Below are 25,288 nucleotides of genomic sequence, written 5' to 3'. Positions count from 1 at the left end.
AGTTAGTTTTTCTGCCTTTTTCATTTTATTTCTTTTCTATACCTTGTATATATATAGATTAATTTTTGTTGGTGCATGTTTGGTTGTCGTTCATTATCATTGTCTATTTTTCCATACAACCCAAACTTAGAGCGGATTTCTAGACGAAGTAGATCCAAACAGAACTCACGTCTAAGAGCCCATTCTAAATCACCAATGGCTGAAGAACCAAAGCCTGTGCTGTTGAGGGATCACTATTTTCCCTCAACATACACACCTACTTCAAGCCTTCAGTTGCCGGACATTACGGCAGCTCATTTTGAAATTAAGTCCGGATTCATTCAAATGCTTCCATTGTTTTACGGACTTAATACCGAGGACCCTTATAAGCATTTAGATGAATTTATTAAAAACTGCTCCACCATAAGGTTGCAGAATTTTTCAGATCATGCTTTAAGGATGAGCCTGTTTCCGTTCTCTCTGAAAGAAAAAGCTAAGTATTGGTTGACTTCATTAGAGACTAACTTTATTACTCCTTGGGCTCAGATGCAACACGAATTCCTTAAAAAGTATTTTACCATCGGGAAAACCAACCATATACGAAAATCCATAACTGGTTTTTCGCAAATAGAGGGAGAACCATTTCATGAGACTTGGGAGAGGATGAAGGACCTTTTACGAAAATGTCCACATCATGCTGTTCCCAAGTGACAGTTAGTACAATGCTTCTATTATGGCTTGACTGAGCCTCATAGATAGATGGTAGATGCCTCATGTGGGGGTACTTTTAAGTTGAAGAGTGAGGATGATGCGTGGACACTTTTTGAAAATCTATCTGAAAATTCTTTACACCATTCATCATCCGGTTGTAGGACAAATGCTAAGAGCCAAACTCTCTATGAGGTATCCCAACCTTTGGACTTGAATGCCAAAGTGGATGCCTTATCTAGAAAGTTAGATCAATTACTTGCATCTGGTTTTGTTCCTGCGACTGCATCTCATATACACACACCACATGATGCATGTTCATTTTGCTCCGACCCATCACATCAGGCCGGAAATTGTCCTATTGTTGGACAATTTTTTGAGCCTCCTATTGAGCAGATGAATGCAGCTTTCTCTAGATTGGGTAGTGATCATTTTAATAATTCTTATAACCCAGGTTTGAGAAACAATAGTAATATGTGGCGGCCAAATGTTCCATAGTTTAATGGACTGCAAAACCAAGCATATCAACAGTCCAACAATCAATTTTATCAGCCGCCACCTAATAGTCGTCCTCCCAACCCAAAATAGCAATCAGCCCTTCCACCACCTAGAAATTCTACATTTGAGGAAAATGTGTTGACCAGTCTCAGTAAATTTGAGTCTCAAACTCAGATTCTAAATTCCCACTCTCAGTCTATAGCAAAGCTAGAAGTCCAACTTGGACAACTAGCTAAATCATTTAACGAGAGAGAGCAAGGGAAGTGTTCTAGTGCTCCAATTACTAATCCTAGGAGTGGAGGGGTAGTCATTAATCCAAAGGTGGGAGAGACAAAGACCAAACCAATAGAGCAATTAGAAAGACAAAACTTGCCAGGGGTAAGGGAGTGTTTACCGAAGCACCACACTCCACCACACCGTTCCTTAAGACCCACTATAAACCTGAAGTGCCATATCCACTATGTCTTAAGGATCCGAATTGGAATGGGCATGAAACGATAAATTTTGCCCAACCATTGCCAAACACCAATCCTTTTATTAGCAGTGAGTTTTGAAGGGTCTGGCTGAAAATTTTAAACTTAGCGCTCCTGGGAGGCACCCCATTTATTTTGTTTGAGTGTTTATACTTCATGCTTGTTATTTTTATGCTTTTTATTGATCTGTTTTTATTTCTTTCATTAAAAGGGGTTTCGATCGATCTATTTTTGTTTCGATTAATCGAGATGTGATCGATCGATTTTATAATCGATCGATCGACATCGGCCCAATAGGCCACATGACCGGTTTTAAAATAGCATACTGTTCATTTGGCCCCATTTTCCCCCCAGCACCCGAGAGCATTCTTTTCAAACCTTACACAACAGACTCACATTTAACATTAAGGATGACTCAATATATCATGTATTGAGCACATCCATATTGCCCAAAGCATTACATGTTTTGCATTGGCGACACCTTGCATTTCACAAGATCACCAATTTGAATCACATATTTACGGCGATGTTTATCCACATAGTGTACCATCACTATGTAGTGAATATTCACTTTGAACGAGTGTAATCTTCCCTAGAAACATGCACCACTTCAAAGCTCGCTAATCGTTTCACTCCAACTTCATACCAAATGAAGTGGCGTTCATCGTTTGCAGCCTTACGACATTACGTGCGATACAAGTTTACAACTAATGACGGATATGACAACCAACTCTATGAAATCCTACACACACAACTTAGTCGTATCCTCAAATGTCTAAATAGATCTGTCGGATCAGCAGTCTGCTTGCGGAGGGTACGTCAAGCTAACAATCCTAATGCACTTTGAAACAATCTCGCCATCACGAGATTTCCACTTAGTGCTTTAGCCGTGACAGTGGCTTAAGTTACACGTTAGGACATCTTGCTATCAAGATCTCTTAGCACAACAAGCCATCATTGTTGTCTTACGTTTCCGTCTCTCAACACAAAAGTGCATCAAAACTTGGGTGATAAGTGTAAATTCCACACACTTCACCATAGAGGCATTGCCCACAAAATGGTAGAGCATAGTTATTAGCTATCATCTGCGAACCATAAGGAGAACAACGCTACTCCTGATCCACAGTTGATAAGTAGCATTGGTTATACCCTTGTTATTACACAAGGGTGCATCCCCGCATATTGTGGTGTATTTGTGCAAGCCACATCCCCAACAATTTTCAAGGGTAGTTTCAGCACAGGTGCAACTATATGTTCTTGTTCTATTGTGTTGACTACGTGTCCATTCTCGTTCATTACATAAACCAAGAATAACACTTCATCAACCAAAGTTCACCTCTCATAAGCTTGGAGAAGAATCTCTTTTACTAAGCACTTCCCTCACTGGTACCAAGTGTTTTCCATGCTCGACACGACTAGTTGAATGAACTAACATGTCAATGGTACACTCAGCTACTCATATGTCTAGGTACCCATGGAACACTTGATTCATCAAGTCCATAAATACTAGCGGTGTATTTATCAATCCAAATGGCATCACCAAAAACTCATAATGGTCATACCATATATGGATCGCTAACTTTGGCACATTTTCTTTCGCGCCAATAGTCAATAGTATCTCGAAAGAAAATCAATTCCCAAGAATACTGAAGCTTCTTGAGTTGACTGAACAAGTTGTCAGTTCTCAATAAGGAATTCTCATCTTGGATCGCCAATAGGTTTAGCACACGATAACCTATGCATCCTAGCATAGACTCGCGACTAAAGTAGAAACATCTACACTATCCGGATATTCCCAGCTCGGACTCGATATGAGCTTGGCTTAGACATAAGCCAAGCACACAAGTGTACACTCTCGGACATTCATCATTGTTGAACATCGGAGAGAAATCGCGGAGTAACTCGCAAACGAGACCCGCAAAGTTCGGACTCTTTATACCATAGGGTAGAAATACAATTACCCACTCATGATTATCTATGTTCACTTCTACTCTTTGATCATCAATCCATTCCAAATTGGCACCAAAGCCCTAACGAGTTAATATCGTAGTTCAACATGGTAAGTTTTATTGTTTAACATGTTGAACACCAGAATTCTATATGCATGGCATTAAAACTCAACATATTACATGTTGAAGCTAAATATGCTAATATTGGAACTCTACACACATAACACTGTTAGCTTCGCTGGCAGAGTCTTTTCTCTAATACCAATGGCACACTTATCCACAAGCTTCCTATAAATGAAGGCGTCATCATATGAGTGGCCACGCATAAGTTCTAATCTAAGGGTTCAACGCTCAATTTTCATAGTTTACAAGTGCAATTGAGACAAGGGTGGACAACTTAACATATCAAACTAAATGAGTTAGACACATAGCTCATCATGTCAAACACTAGAGCTACCAATGTCACCACCCATATAATGCTAAGGCAATCCTCCATGTTTACTGTGGACAAATGCGTCACCAATAGAAATGGTCACGCACGTTGATTTTAAAGGTTTGGTGCCCAAGATCTTCCTCAATATACATCCGAGTGTAGCTCCCCACACACTACATTGGGCAACGATAGAGTTGCTTTGAGTCAAAGCGGCTAACATGGGACATAGCTTTACGAGATGGCCAGGTTTACCACATCAAAATCATATCTATGATTCAACACAACACATACACCAAAGTGTGGCTTCCCACAATTGGTGCACAGCGTGACACCAAAGCAGCTCGCAAAGACATCCTCTTCTCCAAGGAACTTAGGCCACAACTAATAAGTTGCTTCTTCGGCAGTGAGGAAGCATGAGCTCCCAATGGTAATGACCATTTTCTACTCAAATGATTCGTGGTCAAAGGTCCATTAATGAGGAGTGCCTAAAATCACTACTAACAAACAATTTTCCCGACAAAAGGGGAGGAGGAGGTAGAGGCACCTAAAATCGCTCTCACCTTTATTACCCACTAAGGAATCCTCTTCCTCAATGCGTATTGACATTGCTTGTCTAGGCTGCATGGCTTGTCTATACAATGAAATACCACATAGACAATACTGCGTAAAAAAGATTACATGCATCATAATACTCATACAATGCACCTAAAAAGCTTATTTTAAACCGTTCCCCGTCTAAGCGATATACTCTACACAATCACATTGAAGTTAACCTATAATGTGAAAGTGAGAGGTAAGCTAACTATATGTAAATCAAAAGATATGCATCACAAAATCCATGTAATGCATATGGAGTATTACATTTTAATTTCCTATCATTGTTGAAACTTTTAAGATTTTCTATAGCTCTTTTGTTACACTTAAACTCTGACACAATCTTAGGTTTCCGCTTTCCATTTTTCCTATCCAATCCTGAATTTAACTGCTCTGATACCATTTTTGTGACGACCCATTTTTTTTTTTTAATGGCCGTATGTGTATTTATGTTAGGTTTGTCTTTCATTTACTCTTCTTGTCTTTTAGTCTTGACTTTTCCTCACATAGCTCTACATTTTTCTCTTTTTGCCGACATGCCATGTTTCTCTTTTATGGTCTTTGTTTACTTTATTCATTTTCTCATCTAATCTCTCTTTTCCTTTTAAACAATCTTTTGTTTAGTTTCTTATTATTTCATTTATCTTTTATAATATTTTCTCATTTTTCTCTTATATATAATTTATTTCTTTGGATCATAAAATATTATTTGCGCTTCCTATTGTATTTGCTAGTCGTCAAATTAATCTTAGTCATTTGACTCATTTCCATTGAATTTTATTCTTAAAATGATAAATAATATTCGGGACATTACACTCATAGTTAGCCTATTGAAATTTAAGGCGCATCTTTAATCACTGTCGCCAACTGCCTCAGTCATCGTCGTCAACCATCAATAAGGAGGAGAAAAAAAAGAACTTATTGTAAACTCAAGCTTCCAAATTGTTCAACCTTGAGTTTGAGGAGATGTTAGAGTATATTAGGGGATTTTATTTAAGAAATTTATTATAATTATTATTATCTCCTATAAATCAGATTTGAAGGTAATCAAATATGATTGATTTGATTGTAATTAGATTTGATGGTAATCAAATCGCATTGATAAACTAGCAAGAGAAATAAGATTTTAATGTAGTCCTTTGAGCTTTATCCTGTGGATATAGTCATAGACCGAACAACGTAAAATTTTTTATCTCTATTTTATTATTCCACACTTTATCTTTAATTTCTTTTAGGTTTATCTTTTCTTTCAATTATTTAATTATATTTTTAAATGGCGCCAAACTATAAACACTGTTATGTAAAATAAGATCATAAAATCTGGATAGTGATTTCCTGAGCTAAAAAGCTACATTAATTCCCATGATCTCCTGATATGATTATATATACAAATTGCCAGTTATGTAAATTTCTCTTCTTTCTTTTTTTTTTTTGTATTTTTTTTTTTTAAGTAATGTAAATTGAACACAAAAATAAATGGAAAGGTTCATAAATAAGTCCAAATTATGTTTCACATATTCAACTCCCGATTCCCATTAAAAAGCAAAACAATAATTAAAACACTTTTACACGAACTTGTGTATTTCACGTGTACACGTACTATAATGGATACACACACAATACGAATTCTAAATGGCACTTAACTAATTAAGCACACCTACTCTCCCTTAGAACCAAACACGCAGTGTTCTTATTTTGCATCAAAGGGTCGTCACTCATTAACTAGCGGCCGGGTAAACAAAGCCGCAAAGAGAGACTAGGTTCTAGAAGAAGACGAAGAAGAATAGGAGACCTCACCTACAGTGCAAGTTGATAAGCCAGCAAGGAGAGAATTATAGTCGCTGATGATCTTCATGCGTTTAACGACCCGCCTCTTGAAGGCTTGTAGTGATCAAAGGTTCACTGGAGCCGACTAATGCTATCGGTACATGATACATGGGAGCAGGCATCTGTGTTGGAAGATTTGGTGTTGTTGCATCAAAATTAAGAACGTGAATTGCTTGCCTAATGGAGGGCCTCAGACTTCGATCAGGGTGAACACACCAAAGTCCAACGATCATCAAGCACTCGACCTGTTTTTCGTCAAAATCATTTTGCAGCTTCCCATCCACTGCCAAAAGAAGATCTCCTCTCCCATAATGATTCCATACCCACTGAACCAACCCTACGTCAGGGTCCTCTTCCATAGGATAACCTGACCTTCTTCCAGTAGCAATCTCTAATGCAACCACCCCAAAGCTATACACGTCCGACTCTTTACTAGCCCTACCAGTGCTTATGTATTCTGGAGCCATGTATCCTAAAGTTCCGGCCAATCCGGTTGTTTGGGGACCTAGCTCGTGATCCATAAGCCGGGCTAACCCAAAGTCACCAAGCTTGACAGCGAAACTAGAGTCTAGCATCACATTACTGGATTTGATATCCCGGTGCACCACACATTGCTCCCACTCTTCATGAAGATAGAGCAACGCGGAGGCCAACCCAAGAGATATCTTGTATCTCACTACCCAAGGGAGAGGACTCCTCTTCCCAAAGAGGTGAGCATCAAGGCTACCATTTGGCAGACAAGTAGGAACTCACCTCTGTCATGACACCATCCTATGAGTTGCACAAGATTCCGGTGCCTCAGCCGGCTAATGATCTTCACCTCGGTGATGTATTCTTTCTTCCCCTGTTTAGACCCCCTTGAGATTTTCTTCACAGCGATTGGCATGTCTAAATCAGTTAAATACCCTTTGTAAACGGCACCAAACCCTCCTTCACCCAACTTCCTCTCATTTGAGAAGTTGTAGGTAGCTGAAGCAAGCTCGTTATAATAGAACCTTCTTGGTCCTACTCCTCTTTCTAGGTCGTCGTTTATCGATATTACGTTCACCGTATCTGCCGTTCCCTTCTTCTTTCCCTTCCATGTCCACAATATTACAAACGTTGCAATTGCCCCTGCTATGATCATAACACCACCTGAAACTGTTAAACCAACCACTAATCTCTTCTTTTTTGCATTATTTCCATTTTTTTCCTTAATGTCTAAACTTGAACTGAATTCCCATGATTGAATTTTAACTCGTTCTCCATACTGACTTGTAGCGGCTGAAAATCCAACTGTGACCCACTCAGGAAGAATTTCCCTCAGATCAATTTCATAAAAAAGACCGGTATTCTCCCAAGTATTAGAGGTCGTTTGGTACTTCCAAGAGACACTCAAATTCTTGGTAGAAGCATTGTAGGTGATCCATACATCAGCAGTGTCTCCACTGTGCAAGCTGGCATTCCATGGGGTGTAAATAGCAGAAGCAATTGAGTTGGTGTTAATCCCCACATGCTCAACTGGAGGATCCCATTCAGGGTTCGGGAATGAGTCGAACTCAACAAGAACAATTTGGTTCCGAGATGAATCAGTAGATTCAGTACTGGTTGTGGTGTTGAATAGGCCTAGAAATCCACCAGATGAATTTGGCGGGATTTCAAACCCAGCAGGAGCCAAGAAGAATGCTAGCCCACTGGCATAATGGGGAGCGCCTTGGGTGTTGATAGTGAAGGAGTAACGTGAAGTAAAGTTAGTGAGCTTTCTCGTATCAGAGTCCCAGAGCGGCACCCTCTTAGCATAGATGGCCCAACCTACTCGGCATACATATCTATATTTGTTGATCATTTCAATGGCTCCAACAGAAGGTACAGCATCACCCAGATACAGTATGTCGGTGGCAGTGGGTTCAAATCGAGTTATTTGGAAAGAAACTGGATAAGCGGTGGGAAGAAGTATAAGGAAGAAGAAAAGAGGCAACATAGGTATGTCCATGAAAGAGATGGCCACGGCTTGGGAGGGGGAGAGAGAGAGAGAGAGAGAGTAAAGGCAAGTTGGAAGCGAGTAATCGCGTGGAAATGACACCTGAACATTCTGTTTATATCCTGATCGATGGTGCTAAAGTTCCAGCCACCAGCTTTATTTATTTATTTATTATTATTTTTTTTTTGTAGGTACATTGAAACCGAACTACAAACAAACTTAAAAGCATACAAAAGTACTATAAACCTAATAAACTAGTGGGAGGTGGATCTTTCCCACTTACAATAGGAACAAAAGAAAGAGGTGGAAGAACAGTGGGAATGCGGCTAGAAAAAGATCTGGCTGCGGCCCAATGTGCTACTGCATGAGCACAGAAGTTTGCACTTCTATTGACTTTCCTAGCACTCCAAGAAATGGATACCGGGATAGAGCCAATGATATCATATATAATAGGAGAAATGCGCCAGTCAAGAGGGTTCTGAGGATGTTGCAGAGACGAAATAACCACCTGAGAGTCGCCTTCAATAATATAATTATTGGAATTTAGAGAGCATGCCAGAGAAGCAGCTAAGCGTGCTGCTAAGGCCTCACCATAATTGGGAAGACAAGGAGGGCTTATTTGGGAGATCATATGTAAAATATGACTTTGATGATTTCGGCAAACCACGGCTTGAGCTGAGAAGGTATCACGTATAGCAGTATCAAAATTGAATTTGCAACTAGGAAATACTGGAGGCATCCAGCGTTCCACATGTGATGGGATTTGATTCCAGGCTGTGAAGTGCTCCAATGAAACCTTATTGATATGCTGAGAAACTTGAAGAGCAGTAAATGATAAAGCATCATGGAATGCTTTATTTCTGTAATACCATAGAAGATCACAAGACACTGCTGCAAAAATCTGGAATTTATGACAGTCAAGAGAAGGAATCCCTAACATATTAGGAGAAATTATCAGCTTGACCCAATCTATTGTATTAGAGAAATTAAGAGCAGCAGAATCCAAAGGCCAAGGCGAATTGCGCCATATAATCCGAGCAAAGGAACAGTTGAAAAATAAATGCTGAAGAGAGTCTGTTGCCGATTTACAAAGCGGGCACTCTGACTGAATAGAATATGGAAGAACAGCACTTATACGGTCCTTTGTCGGAATAATGTTCCAGGCAATTTTCCAAAGGAAATTACGAAGCCTATCATTGAGGTTAAGCTTCCACAAAGATTTCCAAAATTCTGAGGTAGCATTTAGACTGCAAACAGGCCAATGAGATCTTACAAGAATAAGATAAGCTGAACTGATCGAAAACTTACCCGAGCCAGATGGAGTCCAAATGTATTGTGGTTTAGAATTTTGCATAATTCTCATTTTAAGAATTTCTCTAGCACTGATATCATCAAATACAGAATTAACAACCGAGGGGTTCCATTGTGAAGTATCAGCCACAATCAAATCAGAGATAAACAAGGATGGTTGATGAAAATTGTTTGGATATTTTGGGGATGGTTTAAAGGAAGGAATAGAAGGAATCCAGGAAGATGTCCAAATAGGCACATGTGAAGTCGTTGATACCTGAAGGCAAGCATGAGCTTGAAGCAATGGCTTACTCTTTAAAATTCCTTTCCAAATCACAGAAGCATTTGAAATTGCAGATGTAGAGAAAAAATTACCATACCTAATATATTTTTCTCGAAGATGCCGAACCCAAAGACAATCCATATCAGAGAGAATTTTCCATCCAAGTTTGGCTATGAGGGCTAAATTTGTCTCTTTCATAAGACGAAACCCTAATCCCCCAAGTCTGCGAGGGGTACACATTGAGCTCCAGGACTTTAGACATAGATTCCTTGATTTACCTTTGGGAAAGCCCCACCAGAAATCTTTAAACATTTTATCTAGTGCTGAGCAAACAGAATCTGGAAGAAGAAAAGTACTCATAGTATACGACGGTATAGTAGAAGCTGTTGCCTTTATAAGAACTGCTCTTCCAGCTTGAGAAAGAGTTTTAGCCCTCCAACCATCAATTTTCCCCAAAACCTTAGTTAGCAGAGGTTGAAATGCTTCCATTTTCGATCTCCCAATTAGCAGAGGCAGTCCTAGATAATGAGGAACAGATGCTGAAGGCTTAAAAGGAAGAATACCTGTGATGCTAGAGATTGTGGTAGGTGTAGAATTTTTGCTGAAGAGAATTGAAGATTTCGAGCTGTTCACAGCTTGACCTGACCATTGGCAATAAGAGTCCAAGCTTGACTTTATAGCAGAAGCTTCTGTAGATGTGGCCTTAGCAAAAATAATAAGATCATCCGCAAAAAGAAGGTGAGTAATTGGAGTACAATTCTTGGCAATTCGTATACCCTTGAGAAGACCAATGGATTCCTGATGATGCAAGAGACGAGACATAACCTCAGTGCCAAGGATAAAGAGAAAAGGGGATAAAGGATCTCCTTGGCGTAATCCTCTAGCCGGAGTAAATAAACCAAAAGGGCTGCCATTAATCAGCACAGAGAAGGATGTAGAAGTGATACAAACTCGAATCCAGTTGATCCAAATATCACTGAAGCCTAATTTATGTAATATAGCCAAGAGGAAAGACCATTCCATTCGATCAAAGGCCTTTTCCATATCAATCTTAACCGCCATAAGACCTCCACGACCTCTTTTTGATTTGATAGTATGCAACAATTCATGTGCCAAGATAGAGTTATCTTGTATACTTCTAGAAGGGACAAATGCAGATTGATAAGGAGAAATAAAGTGATGAAGCAAACCTTTAAAACGATTAGCCAGGATTTTGGAGATGATCTTGTAGATAATATTACAGAGACTAATCGGCCGAAAATGACTGACTGAAGATGGTCCCAATTGCTTTGGAACAAGAGCAATAAATGTGTGATTTTGCTCCTTCAGAAGATGATTTGTTGAGAAAAAATCCCAAACACATCGTAGAACCACATGCTTAACAATATCCCAATATTTCTTGTAGAAAAGCGCTGTAAAACCATCCGGGCCAGGAGCTTTAGAAGATCCAATACTTGAGAGAGCAGACAATATTTCCTGTTCGGAAGGAAGGGTACAGATTTCTTGGTTCTCTTCAGATGAGATAGAAGTATCAAATAAGTTCAATAGATCATTATCAATAGTAGGCTCAGAAGAAGTAAACAGTGAAATAAAATGATTTGTAAAGCTGCTACCAATAGTAGCACGATCTGAAACCCAGGCACCAGAGGAAAGTTTGAGAGTACTGATAGCATTCCTCCTCCTTTTAATCAGGGTGGATGTATGGAAGAACTTCGTATTTAAATCTTTGCATGTGAGCCATGTTTCCCTGGATTTATTTTTCCATAAAATTTCTTCTTGCAGGAAAAGATTAGTCAAGTCTTGTTTAATTGAAATTTCAGCTTGTAATGACTGATCCGAAGAGGTGGATTGTTGGATAATATCCAGCTGCCTAGTGAGCGAAGAAATCCTTGATTGGATATGACCAAAATGATGCTTATTCCAGATTTTGAGAGCATTTTTAGTAGCCTTCAATTTCTTTGTAAGAGAATAAGCTGGAGAGCCAGCAAATACAGAGTTCCATGCAGTGGATATAACATTTCTACAAGAGGGATCCTTAGTCCAAAATTCCTCAAATCTAAAGGGTCGAGGGAGGTTATTTAGTGGAGTAGCAGTTTGCAATAGTAAGGCATTATGGTCAGAAGTGATGGCAGGGAGATGTTGTACAGAAAAAGATGGAAATAGATGAATCCACTGGGGTGATGCTAAACCTCTATCTAGCCTTTCTTTAATAAGATGAACACCATCTCTATTATTGGACCAAGTAAATGGATTACCAGAAAAACCTAAATCTACCATTCCATTATTATTAATGAACATACGGAATGGATCTGAAGATGAGCAAGCAAAGGGTCGCCCACCGAATTTTTCAGATTGATCTACTATCATATTAAAATCTCCTATACACAACCAAGCACCATTATAATATTCACCTATTTTTGAGATAGAATCCCAAAAATCACATTTATTTTCTCTGTACGGGGGGCCATATATACAAGACAATAACCATGGTTTATCAAGAGGATCCGAGTAGCACCAAGCATTTATCATATTATCAGTAGTCAGAAAGCAAGCAAAATTTACATCATTGTGCCATGCCAACAAAAGGCCTCCCTTAGAACCAGTAGGAGGGGCATGGGACATCAAAAAAAACCCCAGTTGGTTTAAGATTACACAAGCAGTAGTAGGAGATGTTTTTGTTTCTGTCAGAAATATTACATCAGGTGAAAGCTTTCTAACCTTAACCCTTAAGCTACGAACTGCCGAGGCACGGGTCAACCCTCGACAGTTCCAAGATAAGAGTTTTATGTTGGAGGAGGTGGCCCTGCTGGGCTCACCTCTGTAGAAGTAGACGATGCAGTTGATGCAGAACCTGAGACTTTCTGGAAAACATCAGAAGATATAGCTGGATAATTCCTCCCACTTGATGACCTAAGAAACCTGCGGCGAATGAGGGGTGGATCCACCATCAGTGCCTGAGTAGAGGTGACCACTTGAACAGATGGAAGAGCTCCTTTCCCTGGCCTGTTCAGAAACCCAGAATTGGATCCAAAATGAGTGAGATCCGATGATAGATCAGTTAGACCAGGTTGGAAAGGAGGAGTAGCACTAGTTTCCATAGGTAAATTTGAGTATTGCATCGCCGTTAAGGAAATAGCAGCTAGTTCCATTTGGGAAGGAGAGTCAGAGTGAGATTTGCGGCTGATTTTGGGTTTCTTCAAAAAAACAATAGGCTCAGTGTCTTCAGTGTATGTGGAACGTTTCTTTTTGATAAGTGAAATATCAGGGGACAGTGGGGGGGAAGGTGCTGGGGGAGGGGAAGTAACCGAAGCCATAGGAGGGGAAGAGGGTTGGCTGGATGGAGAAAGAGACTTAGGGAAAAAAGGGTGAAAGCGGGAAATCTTTGAAGCTGGGGTAATGGGTTTTTTATTGCAGATGGGTTGAGGTGATAGACTGAGATGTTCGGATTTTTGGCTAAGAGAGACGGTCGGTTCAGATGAAGAAATGATTAAGGGTGATGTTGGGCTTGAATGAGATTGTGAGGATTGGGCTAGGACAGGAGTGGATTGGAGTTTTGCTGGATTGGGCTTTGGGAAGTCTGGAGATAGAACCATGGGCTCCTGTTTCTTGAGGCAAGGAGGATTTTCAGTGATAGAGAGGCCAGGCCTTGTAAAAGGGTTGGGCTTTGAAGGAACATTGGCCCAATGAGAAAGAAAATCCTGGAATTGGGCTGATTGAGGTGGTTCAAAATGAACTAGATTAGATTGGATTTGGGTGACAGTATGCTTGGCCGGGAACAGGATTGGATAAGCAAATTCATCTGCATTGATTAAAGGATAAGGCAAGGGTAATGTTGTCGGTGATGTGGCATACAGGAGAGACTTACCTTTAGCAGACGGTGTGGGGGTTGTCGGATACTGTGTGGGAGGACTCCATGCAACTGTGGATGTGTCCATCTGGGAATGGCCAAGATCAAACGGATTGGAATTCAGGGGCACCAGACGAGAGGATCCAGTCGAAAGCCTGGAGTTTTGATAGGGAGATGCCACGTGGTGAGCAAAGGATGCTTTTATAATTTGCCCTGCAGTGCAGCCACTACTATTGCCGGGATCGGAGAAAACAGGGCTTGCCGGTGGAACCACATCAGACGTGTTTCCAGAACCAGAAGCCTCAAAATTCCCTGTTGAAACAGGACGAGGGCTTGTAGAAGCCACGACCTTGAGTGACATCCCAAAATTCTCCAGGGGAATATTAGAGATTGCCGTAGGACAGTAAAAATTTCTATGACCTATGAGTCCACACAGAGAACAATAATCTGCCAGCCTTTCATACTTAAAGCTTACCCAAAGTGGTTCCTTATCTGGGCGAGGAATGAGAAAGCCTGGAACCAAAGGAAGGTCTGTGTTGAGAACCACCCAAAGACGTAGATGTTGTCTACAGATCAATCCAACAGAACCTAGATTTTCCACTTCCAGCAATTTCCCAAGAGCTTTCCCAATTCTAACAGCATTCCGACGATTCATGTTATGCATAGGCAACCCATGCACTTGAATCCAGAAAGAACATGAGTGTAAATCAACCTCCTCCAAAGCTAGATCAGCAGCCCAAGGTTGTAGAATCAAAAGGGAACCACGAATATTCCAGGGCCCCTGCTGGGTTATACGGTCTACATGGCTTTGTAATGGAACAGCAAAGAGGAACTTGTTTGGGGCTAAAGTCTCCACTGCAAGAGGGGAGGCAAAGCTCCAAGCAGAGGCCATTGTGGTGCGAACAAGCTGAGCATGAAGTGGTTTAGGAGAGATAATCTTACCAATGAGAGCAAAACCCTCATTACCATGAAGATTATCTTCAACATCAAGTTGTTCAGGAGAATCCCACTTTAAGGCTTCAGTTTCTTCAATTAGAGCTTGGAGATCAAGCTGATCTTGATTCATGGCTAGATGAAAGTGGAAGGCGGGGGCTGAAGATAAAGTGTGTAGAAGAGTGGAGAAAGATGGAGACAGAAGAAATGAAGTGTTTAAGAAGGAGAGTGTCGTAGAACAGTGAGACTACCAGATAAAACAAATCTAATAAAAGACTGACACCGGAAATTCAATCTCACAAAAATTGACACCGGAAGAACAAATCTCTGAGAGACTGACAGAAGGGGCTTAAATTATAATTTAACCTTTCAAATGGTCAATTGTTATGCAAGTGGCTTTATGAACCGTTAAGGCTTTGAATTTTAGCTGCTTAAACTATCAAAAAAAAAATTTAAAAATGCTAATTTTGTCGAAATAATACTCCTGTCATATTTAATTTTTCAATTAAAAAATAAAAAACTAAAAATTTAAAAACTAAAAAAAAACTAATTTATTTTTTAAAAAAGAACAAAAAAAAAAAAAGGTGTTTGGGGGTGGCTCGCGACCACCCCCGGCCCTAGGGGGTGGCTCTTGTTTTCTTTTCTTTTTTTTTTTAAAAACAAAAAACAAAATTAGTGTTTTTTTTAGATTTTTATTTTTTTAATTTTTAATTGAAAAATGACACGTGGGAATGGTATTATAGGCATATTTAGATAAAATATGACTTGTTAAAACTTTTTTGTAGTTTTGGGGCCAGAGTCCAAGCGTTGGCAGTTCGTAGACCTACTTATAAAACGGCTAGCAGTATGAATGGCTAAATTGTAATTTTTTCAAACATAAAACAAAACAATTTTAGTGATAACTTTAAACATTTTAAGTACCCAGTGATTACGTCTTAAGCTTAATTAGGTGAATGATAACCCGTAGGCCTTAAATAATAGAATGGGAAAAATATATATAGTTTAGCCTCTTAAATTATTACCATATTTTCATTTACGTTTCAAAAATTTAAAAACTAATAGCAGAGCCCCCATGCTACTACTGCGTATTAAATTAGATGCTTTTACATTTTTATTCTAAAATACACTTGAAGTTGTTAAGAAAAAATTGAAAAATAATTAAGGGGGTTAATGTGAAAAGGACAACCCGTATTTGGTATTTTTAGTTTTCCTTTTTTGATTAATTTTTTTCAAATGGTAATTTTTTATAACTTTAAGCGTGTTTTGTAGAGAAAAATGCAGAAATGTCTTAGAAAAATGCAAAAGGGTATTTTGACTCGCAGCAGTAGGGTTTTTTTTCTTATTATTTATTATTATTATTATTATTATTATTAGAATCGAGCGCAACTTGTAATAAACTAACCATTTAAGCACATGCAATGTTCAACGTAGATAATATTATAAATATATTGAAAAACTTCCTTTACGAGACGGTGAGCCGCAACACCGATCTAAACCCCATGGCCAAATTGATAAATACCAAAAAAATAAGTGGTCTTTCGGAAGTTTGAAAGATGAAAGACAAAAAATGGGTGAACGTTGCCCCGACAATATTGTTGTCAAAGTCATCATCACTAGTGGGTAGAGTACTCCTGATTTTTAGATCCTAGGTTAGTGCTAAAGTCGTATAACATGGGAGTTTCAAAAAGTAGCAGTACTATTCTGATCACGATAATTTTAAATTTTCTAGAAGTTCTTCAAACATCATTACGACTGACGTCATTGCATTTGAACATCTCCACCATATATATATATATATATGTATATGCGTATTTCTACACGGTGTACGCGGTTGCACATGTTGCATAATTTCATGGAAATTATGGCATCTCATAAATCAGATCGAGGTGATGTTCACCGTATGGAAGAAACCGGCCATCGACTGATGAATTTTTGAGAATACATCAATGTAAGAAGTATACTTGGACTGACGGAGACCATATTGTAAGAATTAAGTCCAGTGGCACGTACTGTGTCTTTAGCATAATAATGATTTCTTAGTGACAATTGTAAAGTTTGATGGTTCTTGGCCAAGTTTAGGAGCATCAATAAGAAGAAGGAGAAAAGGTCTTTAAAACGTTTCTGGAAGCATTGAAATGTTACAGGGATATTACCGTTTAATTAAGCTAGATCTTGTCTTGAATTTTCTAGGATTATAAAAAATAAAGCAATGCTCTTTGCTTAATTTCTTGGAATTGCTCATTTAGAGCTAATGAAATTAATTTGGGATTTACTTGGATGAACAACATGACTGAGGATTGGATTTTCCTTTTAAATATCATCAAACATTCTAGCATACGATGTATTGCAAATTCTCAAACTCAATATTTTCATTCAAGCATTGAAGATTCTGCCTTGACTTTTGAAGAACACTTCTCACATCATAATTAATGTTGATGTTTTAATAGATCAATTGAAGCCCTCTCTAGCAAGGTAATTAAAGGCCCATCAAGACCATGTACGACAAATGATCAATTGAGAACGACAACATTAATTAAGTACTCCCTCCCACGTTATTAAACCGAAAATCTTGTTGTTTATCCGTGATTTTGCCTCCAAACCGCAAGGAAAATAAATCACAGGCTTCTCTGAGTTCTCTACCCGATGGCTGAACCAGGGGATCGACCGCAATTTGCACCTTCAATTGCAAACCAGGCTCAAACAAGTCCCTAATCAAAACTCTAAATCAAAGCTAGACATTTTTTTCAAGGTTCAAATACGTACAGGATGATTCTCAAATCACCAATAATTGAAAGAAGAATTAGAAACATGTTATTAATGGTAATATCAACCACCTATTAAAATTGGTGTATCTGATACATAGATGCATGTGTATTTAATCTTGGTGTCATTTTCAATGATGTCGTTTACAAAAAATGACGCCAAATGGAGGACTTTACGTCCTTTAATATATAACAAACTGCGTTGATTTGCGTCGCATTTAACAAAATGAAACGTATTAAAATAAAGATATATGATTCACTGTCAACTTTTTACACAACTATCTTATGTGGCAGGGAATCATTAGCTCTTTGAAGAAAAAAAAAAATCACAACTATTCTACGATTTCCTGCCACATAGGATAGTTATGTAAAAAGTTGGTAGGGAATCATATCTCTAAAATAAAACGACGTAAAATTATTATTTTTTTCTCGTCCATCCTCACTTTATTTGCATCGTTTGTACAATAATCGACGTGAATCAAATTAATAGCATCGTTTAAAATTTAAATCATAAACGACACGAATCTTTGTTGAAAATTCGCACAGCTCAAGAATTTTCTCCCATCCCTCTCTCTCTCTCTCTCTCTCTCTCTATCTTCGCAAACCATCCACCGCCTACGTAACAATTGTCGTCGACTCCATCACCTACAACGTTCCGGCTGACCACCTACACGCCCCCACCCATTTCAAGCAAGTCCGGTTCTCTCTTTCTGTCTCTCTCAAGCAACTTCGATTGATGAGTGTTTAGGTTTAATTTTTGAATTTTATCTTGTAATCCTAGTTTGTTTTATCTTTAAATTCAGCGATTGAAGTTGGTCTTGTTTTTAGTTTAATCTTCTTGGTAAATATTGGGTTTATTTGATTAATTGAATCTGGTTCGAAATTGTAGTGCTAGAGAGGAAAAAGTTGTCACATTGCAGGTGTTTAGGTTTAATCAACTTCATTTGCAAAAAAAAGAATCTGTAAAAATTTACAATTTTCTGCAATCTCTTACCCTCTCAAAACTTTAAGCCTTTAATCTTATACAAAAAATTTGTTAATTACTGTGAGGTTCACCTTTTCTGTAGAAACAGAATGCTAACATTGTTGACAAAAATAGAGTATCTAATAAATTTAATTCATTTAATAATCAAAGAGAATATAAAATAATATTCTTGTTATGAATCCTAAATTGTATTCCTCATAGAGAAGCAGTTGTAGGCAACACAAGAAATACTCTGCTTACTAGATGTGATTATGCTAGTTTTGAAATATTAACCCTTACAGATGTATCCATATATAATTAAAACAGATATATCTCATTTACCTCAATTCTAATTCTAGCCAGGCTAAACTGATTATGCTAGTTTTAAAAACCAAGATGGTTCACTTGTTCAACGACCATGCTGAAGGCTTGAAGTTATGGAAGGTTCAACAGAACTGACTGCTAGTGTAGGTACATGATACATGGGAACAGGCATCTGTGTTGGAAGATTTGGCATTGTTGCTTCAAAATTAAGAACGTGAATTGCTTGCCTAATGGAGGGCCTAAGACTTCGATCAGGGTGAGCACACCAAAGTCCAACAATAATCAAGCACTCCACTTGCTTTTCGTCAAAATCATTTTGCAGCTTCCCATCCACTGCCAAAAGAAGATCTCCTCTCCCATAAAGATTCCAAACCCACTGGACCAACCCTATGTCAGAATCCTCTTCCATACGATCAGCTGACCTTCTTCCAGTAGCAATTTCTAATGCAACCACCCCAAAGCTATACACGTCCGACTCTTTACTAGCTCTACCTGTGCTTATGTATTCTGGAGCCATGTATCCTAAAGTTCCCGCCAACCCGGTTGTTTGAGAACCTAGGCCGTGATCCATAAGCCGAGCTAACCCAAAGTCACCGAGCTTGACAGTGAAACTAGAGTCTAGCATCACATTACTGGACTTGATATCCCGGTGCACCACACATTGCTCCCACTCTTCATGAAGATAGAGCAACGCGGAGGCCAACCCATGAGATATCTTGTATCTCACTACCCAAGGGAGAGGACTCCTCTTCCCAAAGAGGTGAGCATCAAGGCTACCATTTGGCATAAACACGTAGACAAGTAGGAACTCACCTCTGTCATGACACCATCCTATGAGTTGCACAAGATTCCGATGTCTCAGCCGGCTAATGATCTTCACCTCGGTGATGTATTCTTTCTTCCCCTGTTTAGACCCCCTTGAGATTTTCTTCACAGCGATTAGCATGTCTAAATCAGTTAAATACCCTTTGTAAACGGCACCAAACCCTCCTTCACCCAACTTCCTCTCATTTGAGAAGTTGTAGGTAGCTGAAGCAAGCTCGTTATAATAGAACCTTCTTGGTCCCGCTCCTCTTTCTAGGTCGTCGTTTATCGATATTAAGTTCACAGTATCTGCCGTTCCCTTCTTCTTTCCCTTCCATGTCCACAATATTACAAACGTTGTAATTGCCCCTGCTATGATCATAACACCACCTGAAACTGTTAAACCAACCACTAATCTCTTCTTTTTTGCATTATTTCCATTTTTTTCCTTAATGTCTAAACTTGAACTGAATTCCCACGATTGAATTTTAACTCGCTCTCCATACTGACTTGTAGTGGCTGAAAATCCAACTGTGACCCACTCGGCAAGAATTTCCCTGAGATCAATTTTATAAGAAAGACTGGTATTCTCCGAAGTATTAGAGGTTGTTTGGTACTTCCAAGAGACATTCAAATTCTTGGTAGAAGCATTGTAGGTGATCCATACATCAGCAGTGTCTCCACTGTGCGAGCTGGCATTCCAAGGGGTGTAAATAGCAGAAGCAATTGAGTTGGTGTTAATCCCCACATGCTCAACTTTAGGATCCCATTCAGGGTTCGGGAATGAGTCGAACTCAACAAGAACAATTTGGTTCCGAGATGAATCAGCACTGGTTGTGGTGTTGAATAGGCCTAGAAATCCACCGCATGAATTTGGTGGGATTTCAAACCCAGCAGGAGCCAAGAAGAATGCTAGCCCACTGGCATAATGGGGAGCGCCTTGGGTGTTGATAGTGAAGGAGTAACGTGTAGTAAAGTTAGTGAGCTTTCTCGTATCAGAGTCCCAGAGTGGCACCCTCTTAGCATAGATGGCCCAACCTACTCGGCATACATATCTATATTTGTTGATCATTTCAATGGCTCCAACAGAAGGTACAGCATCACCCAGATACAGTATGTCGGTGGCAGTGGGTTCAAATCGAGTTATTTGGAAAGAAACTGAATAAGCGGTGGGAAGAAGTATAAGGAAGAAGAAGAGGGGCAGCATAGGTATATACATGAAAGAGATGGCCACGGCTTGGGAAGGTGAGAGAGAAAGAGAGAGAGAGAGAGAGAGAGAGAGAGAGAGAGAGTAAAGGCAAGTTGAAAGCGAGTAATCGCGTGGAAGTGGATCCTGAACTTTCGGTTTATATCCTGATCGATATCGATGGTGCTAAAGTTTCAGAAACCAGCTTTATTGTCATTGAAAACAAAATAGAGAGAATTTAAAAATATGAATATGATTATGATACTACTATTTTTTTTAAATAAATTATATTTTTTTTAATTTTTTTTTAAAATAAATTATATTTTATTCAACTTTTTAAAAAATAAATTATATTTTATTCGATTGTTTCTAAACAAATCATATTTTATTCAATTTTTTTAAAAAAAAAAAGTTAAACCTCAAAATTCGAACACTAAATAAAAATTAAATTCTAATTTCAAAAATTCAACCTCCATACGCATTGTAATGCATGCATAGTTTCCTTACCAGCTAGCACAACAATGTCAACACATTAAAAATGAAGATAAATTATTCATCTCATTCTAGCGTTGTTTAGTATCCTTCTCAATCATATGAATTTAATAAAAAAAAAAAAAGAATTATCTCAAAAAGTCACATAAGAAATCAAATTTTTTAAGTTAAAAAATTAAATCAACATATTCTAAAAAGACAAAAAAAAAATAAAAATAAAAAAGAAAAAAAAAAGGCTAAAAAAAGCTATAACATTTTTCAATAATTAAATATAAAACAAAACAATTGTAGTGATAACTTTAAACATTATAACCCAATGGTTACGTCTTAAGCTTAATTAATTAGGTGAATGATAACATGTAGGACTTGGGTTCTAGCGGTGGCGGAACTAGGATTTTGGTTGAGGTGTGGTCAAGATTTTATTTTTTTCAATTTGATAAATGAAAAAAAAAAAAAATTATGAAGTTAATCAAAAAAAATTAATATGTAACTTACAATTTATTTTGTCATACCTAGTGTTCATTTATTCAGTTTTCCTCTACGAACCTTCATATATACCTTGAAATTGTTACATGATTTATTCATTGCTAACAGTTTTAAATATATCATTCTCAGTATATGTAACCAAACAATTATTCATCAGACTTTTAATAGAATTACATCAGAACACTTCAGTAATCTCATAACTGTGTACCTATAAATAAGTTGCTGCCTAGGTATAAAATTACTTTCTAATCTCTGAGTTTACTTTACTCTCAATACTCTCAAAATTATCTTTTAAAACTGACTTAGGCATCAAAGTGCATCAGAGTGGGGTCAATCGACATCCCTGACAAGCTGTTTATTATTTTACAGATCTCTCAAAAGACAATAAGGCACATCAACATACCAAAAACCTTATCAATATCAAGCAATATATATTAAAAAGAAGTGACTTCCTTTAACAAAGTTTTGCTTTAGACAATCAGAGATTCCACGCCCCTCTTTTTCAACCAAGATATATTAAAAAAAGTGACTTTTTTTTTAAAGAAGCCTTGCTTTAGACAATCCATGTCCCTCTCTTCTTTTTCTTTTTTTCTTTTTCTTTTTCTTTTAAAAATTTAACCTTTGACAAATCAAGTTTTACGGCTTTATTTTTTAAAATTAAATAATATTTAATTTTAAATAAAATGCCTCACTTAAACTTTTTGCGTAAAGTCTCAAAATATATCGAGTCGGCTCTGGTGAGCAAGTAGTAAGTCTAATATATTTTATATAACTAAGTGACTATAATATAAGTATAATATATAACTATTGTTAATAATGTGTGATGTGATATGTGTCTATATGAATAATTTCACATGTGCTATAAATTTTCATCAAGTGTCCATCAAATAATGATGTGACTTTTAAAATTATCATTTGATTAAATTCACTATTTGATCAATCACACATCAAATGGTAATTTTAAAAGCCGCCTCATTTTTTTTTTTTTTTGAACACTAACCGAAGCTACTTTCATTACTAAACAAAGCCAGAATACATTATAGAGACAGAGAAGAGGTACAAGACCCTTACATCCTAAGCTAGAAACAAAGTCTGACTTGAAGCAGCTGCCTAAACAATACACAAATATTACATGAACACCATTTTGAGCCTCTCTTACAAATTAGTCCAATAAACATTTGTGCATTACAAAGGCACATTGTGAAAAATAAAAGAAACTAGGGAATAAACACAAACAACAGTAACAACATCACTGCCAACATCGGAGGAGAAGCTGTAATGCCCCAGATTTTAAGAGATAACGTCTTAAACAGAATTTAAGACTCGTGGCGATCAATCCACACTTTTAGTCGCTCAATCGATCGACCGATCGGTTGATCGACCACTTCTACCAATCGATCGACTTATTGCTCAACCAATCGCTAGACCGACAATACCTGTCGCTTGATCGACATGTCGAACGATAGTCACGTTCTGTCGCTCGATCGACATTGCTCTGATGAGAGCATAACCATGTGCCACTTGTCCTACATGGTTGTATGATTAATCATTACATGCTATGACTCATGCAATGACTCACACCCAGCAACTAAGAATATTATTATACTCTAATAAATATTACTGAGTTATTAAATAGACAGATTGATTATTTAAGTGACCAAATTAATAATATTATTGGTATATAATATTACTATATAATATTTATTATTGACACAATATTATTTAGTATAATGATATTGTCAGTAATATAATATTATTGGGATAATAATATTTACAATAAAATGAATTAGACTCAAAACAGACTTACAATAATAATTTTAGTGAGACAAACTAGATAAAAAGGACGCAGTGTAAAATATTCACAGATTAATTGTATCTGTGGATTAACTTTACAGCACATCAGGGAATATATTCCTAACTCTACGTGACTCACCCTCAGTCATGATTATTATCATGACTCACAGATTCTGTTATTCTCTCTTTCTTTCTTCTGATTGGTCTTTCTTTTTCTATAAATCCTTTTTCCTTTCTTATTCTTTCTCGGATAGAAACAATTTGTAAGGAATTTCATACGACCTATATATAAAATTGACATGTGTCCTTTAAATATGTAAGAAAATACATGTTATTTTAATAGCATGAGAGAACTAACATTAATAAAAAAAAAATATGTGCTTCTCACATGTTTAAAGGACATATATAAAATTGACATGTATCCATTGGCATGTGAGAAACCCATGTTGATTTAATAGCATGTGCTTCTCACATGCTTTTTTAATAGCATTAATAAAAAAATATTTGCTTCTTACATGTTTAAATGACAAATGTCAATCTTATATGTGTGTTGTAGGAAATTTCCTACAAACCGGTTTGTAAGAAATTTTTGTCCAAAAAATATATACTTTAGCCTCATGAATTATTATCGTATTTTTATTTACACCTCAAAACTTTAAAAACTAATAACAGGGCCTCATACTTTCACCGAGTGTCAAATTATATATTTTTACATTTTTATTCTAAAATACCCTTGAAGTTATTAAGAAAAAAAATTGGAAAAAAAAAAAATTAAGGAGGGTTAATATATTTGAAAAGGGCAACCCCTAGTTTTCCTTTTTTTTTTTGTTTAATTTTTTTCAAACAGTAATTTTTTATAACTTTAAGCGTATTTTGGGAGAGAAAAATGCAAAAGGGTATTTTGACACGCAGTGATATGTATATTTTTTTTATTATTATTATTATTAGAATTTTTTGAAAGGAAATACTTCCATTAAGAAACAAAGTCATTACAGATAATAGACCAAATCTCTTTAGGACAAACATTAACCCACACATGATTACTGTAAAGGGAAACAGCTAATTTTGCTAACTTGTGGGCAGCCTTGTTTCCATCACGACGCACGTGATTTACACTCCAAGAGCTAAAAGACTCTAAAAGACAACGACAATCCAGGAGCACATTGTGCAGTCTAGCACTACAACCAGCTGGGTTCCTTAAACCTAACACAATCTCTTTTGCATCACCTTCAAGCACAATAGAAGGGAACCCCATCTTCTGACCCAGAACTACAGCCTGGCGAGCTCCAAGAGATTCAGCTACAGAGGGATCCGAAACATAGGGCAAGGAAGAACACAACGCTGCCTTCCAAGCACCTGTAGCATCCCTGGCCACCACCCCTACGCCCATAATCTTCTTCGAAGGACACAAAGCTGCATCCCAGTTAATCTTAACCGTACCAACACTCGGTTTGACCCACTGAGAAGAGATGGCAAGGCGATCAATTGCAATGCTCGACGCTGTTTTCTAACTAAGACGAAAATCTTCCAGCATTTCTGTGGCCCCTTTCAACAAACAGGAAGGAGGCAACACCAAATCATCAAACAAAACTCTATTCCGACGGAGCCAAAGCTTATAAGCTATGACTACAAACAGCTCTAACATCTCAGTAGAAAGCCTGTTACTCAGATACTCAAAAATGCTCAAAAAACTATCAGAAAA

At 37.7% G+C, this 25,288-nt stretch overlaps 2 protein-coding genes and 1 pseudogene across 2 annotated transcripts; all 3 read right to left on the bottom strand.

Moving 5' to 3' along the window:
• Positions 1–6,457: 6,457 nt before the first annotated feature.
• LOC133852456 (L-type lectin-domain containing receptor kinase IX.1-like) lies at positions 6,458–8,531 on the bottom strand (annotated as a pseudogene).
• A 10,301-nt stretch (positions 8,532–18,832) lies between these two features.
• Positions 18,833–20,898, bottom strand: LOC133852018 (L-type lectin-domain containing receptor kinase IX.1-like). The gene has a single exon (XM_062288679.1). It carries the CDS (start codon positions 20,845–20,847, stop codon positions 18,910–18,912), a length of 1,938 nt encoding a protein of 645 aa, XP_062144663.1. The 5' UTR covers positions 20,848–20,898; the 3' UTR covers positions 18,833–18,909.
• A 3,661-nt stretch (positions 20,899–24,559) lies between these two features.
• On the bottom strand, positions 24,560–24,976 carry LOC133852690 (uncharacterized). The gene has a single exon (XM_062289449.1). It carries the CDS (start codon positions 24,974–24,976, stop codon positions 24,560–24,562), a length of 417 nt encoding a protein of 138 aa, XP_062145433.1.
• Positions 24,977–25,288: the final 312 nt, after the last annotated feature.

This window comes from Alnus glutinosa, chromosome 12 (genome assembly GCF_958979055.1).
Source record: "Alnus glutinosa chromosome 12, dhAlnGlut1.1, whole genome shotgun sequence".
Classification (NCBI taxonomy): Eukaryota; Viridiplantae; Streptophyta; class Magnoliopsida; order Fagales; family Betulaceae; genus Alnus; species Alnus glutinosa.
Note: the sequence above shows the minus strand (reverse complement) of the source record. Positions and strands in the feature narration are given on the sequence as shown.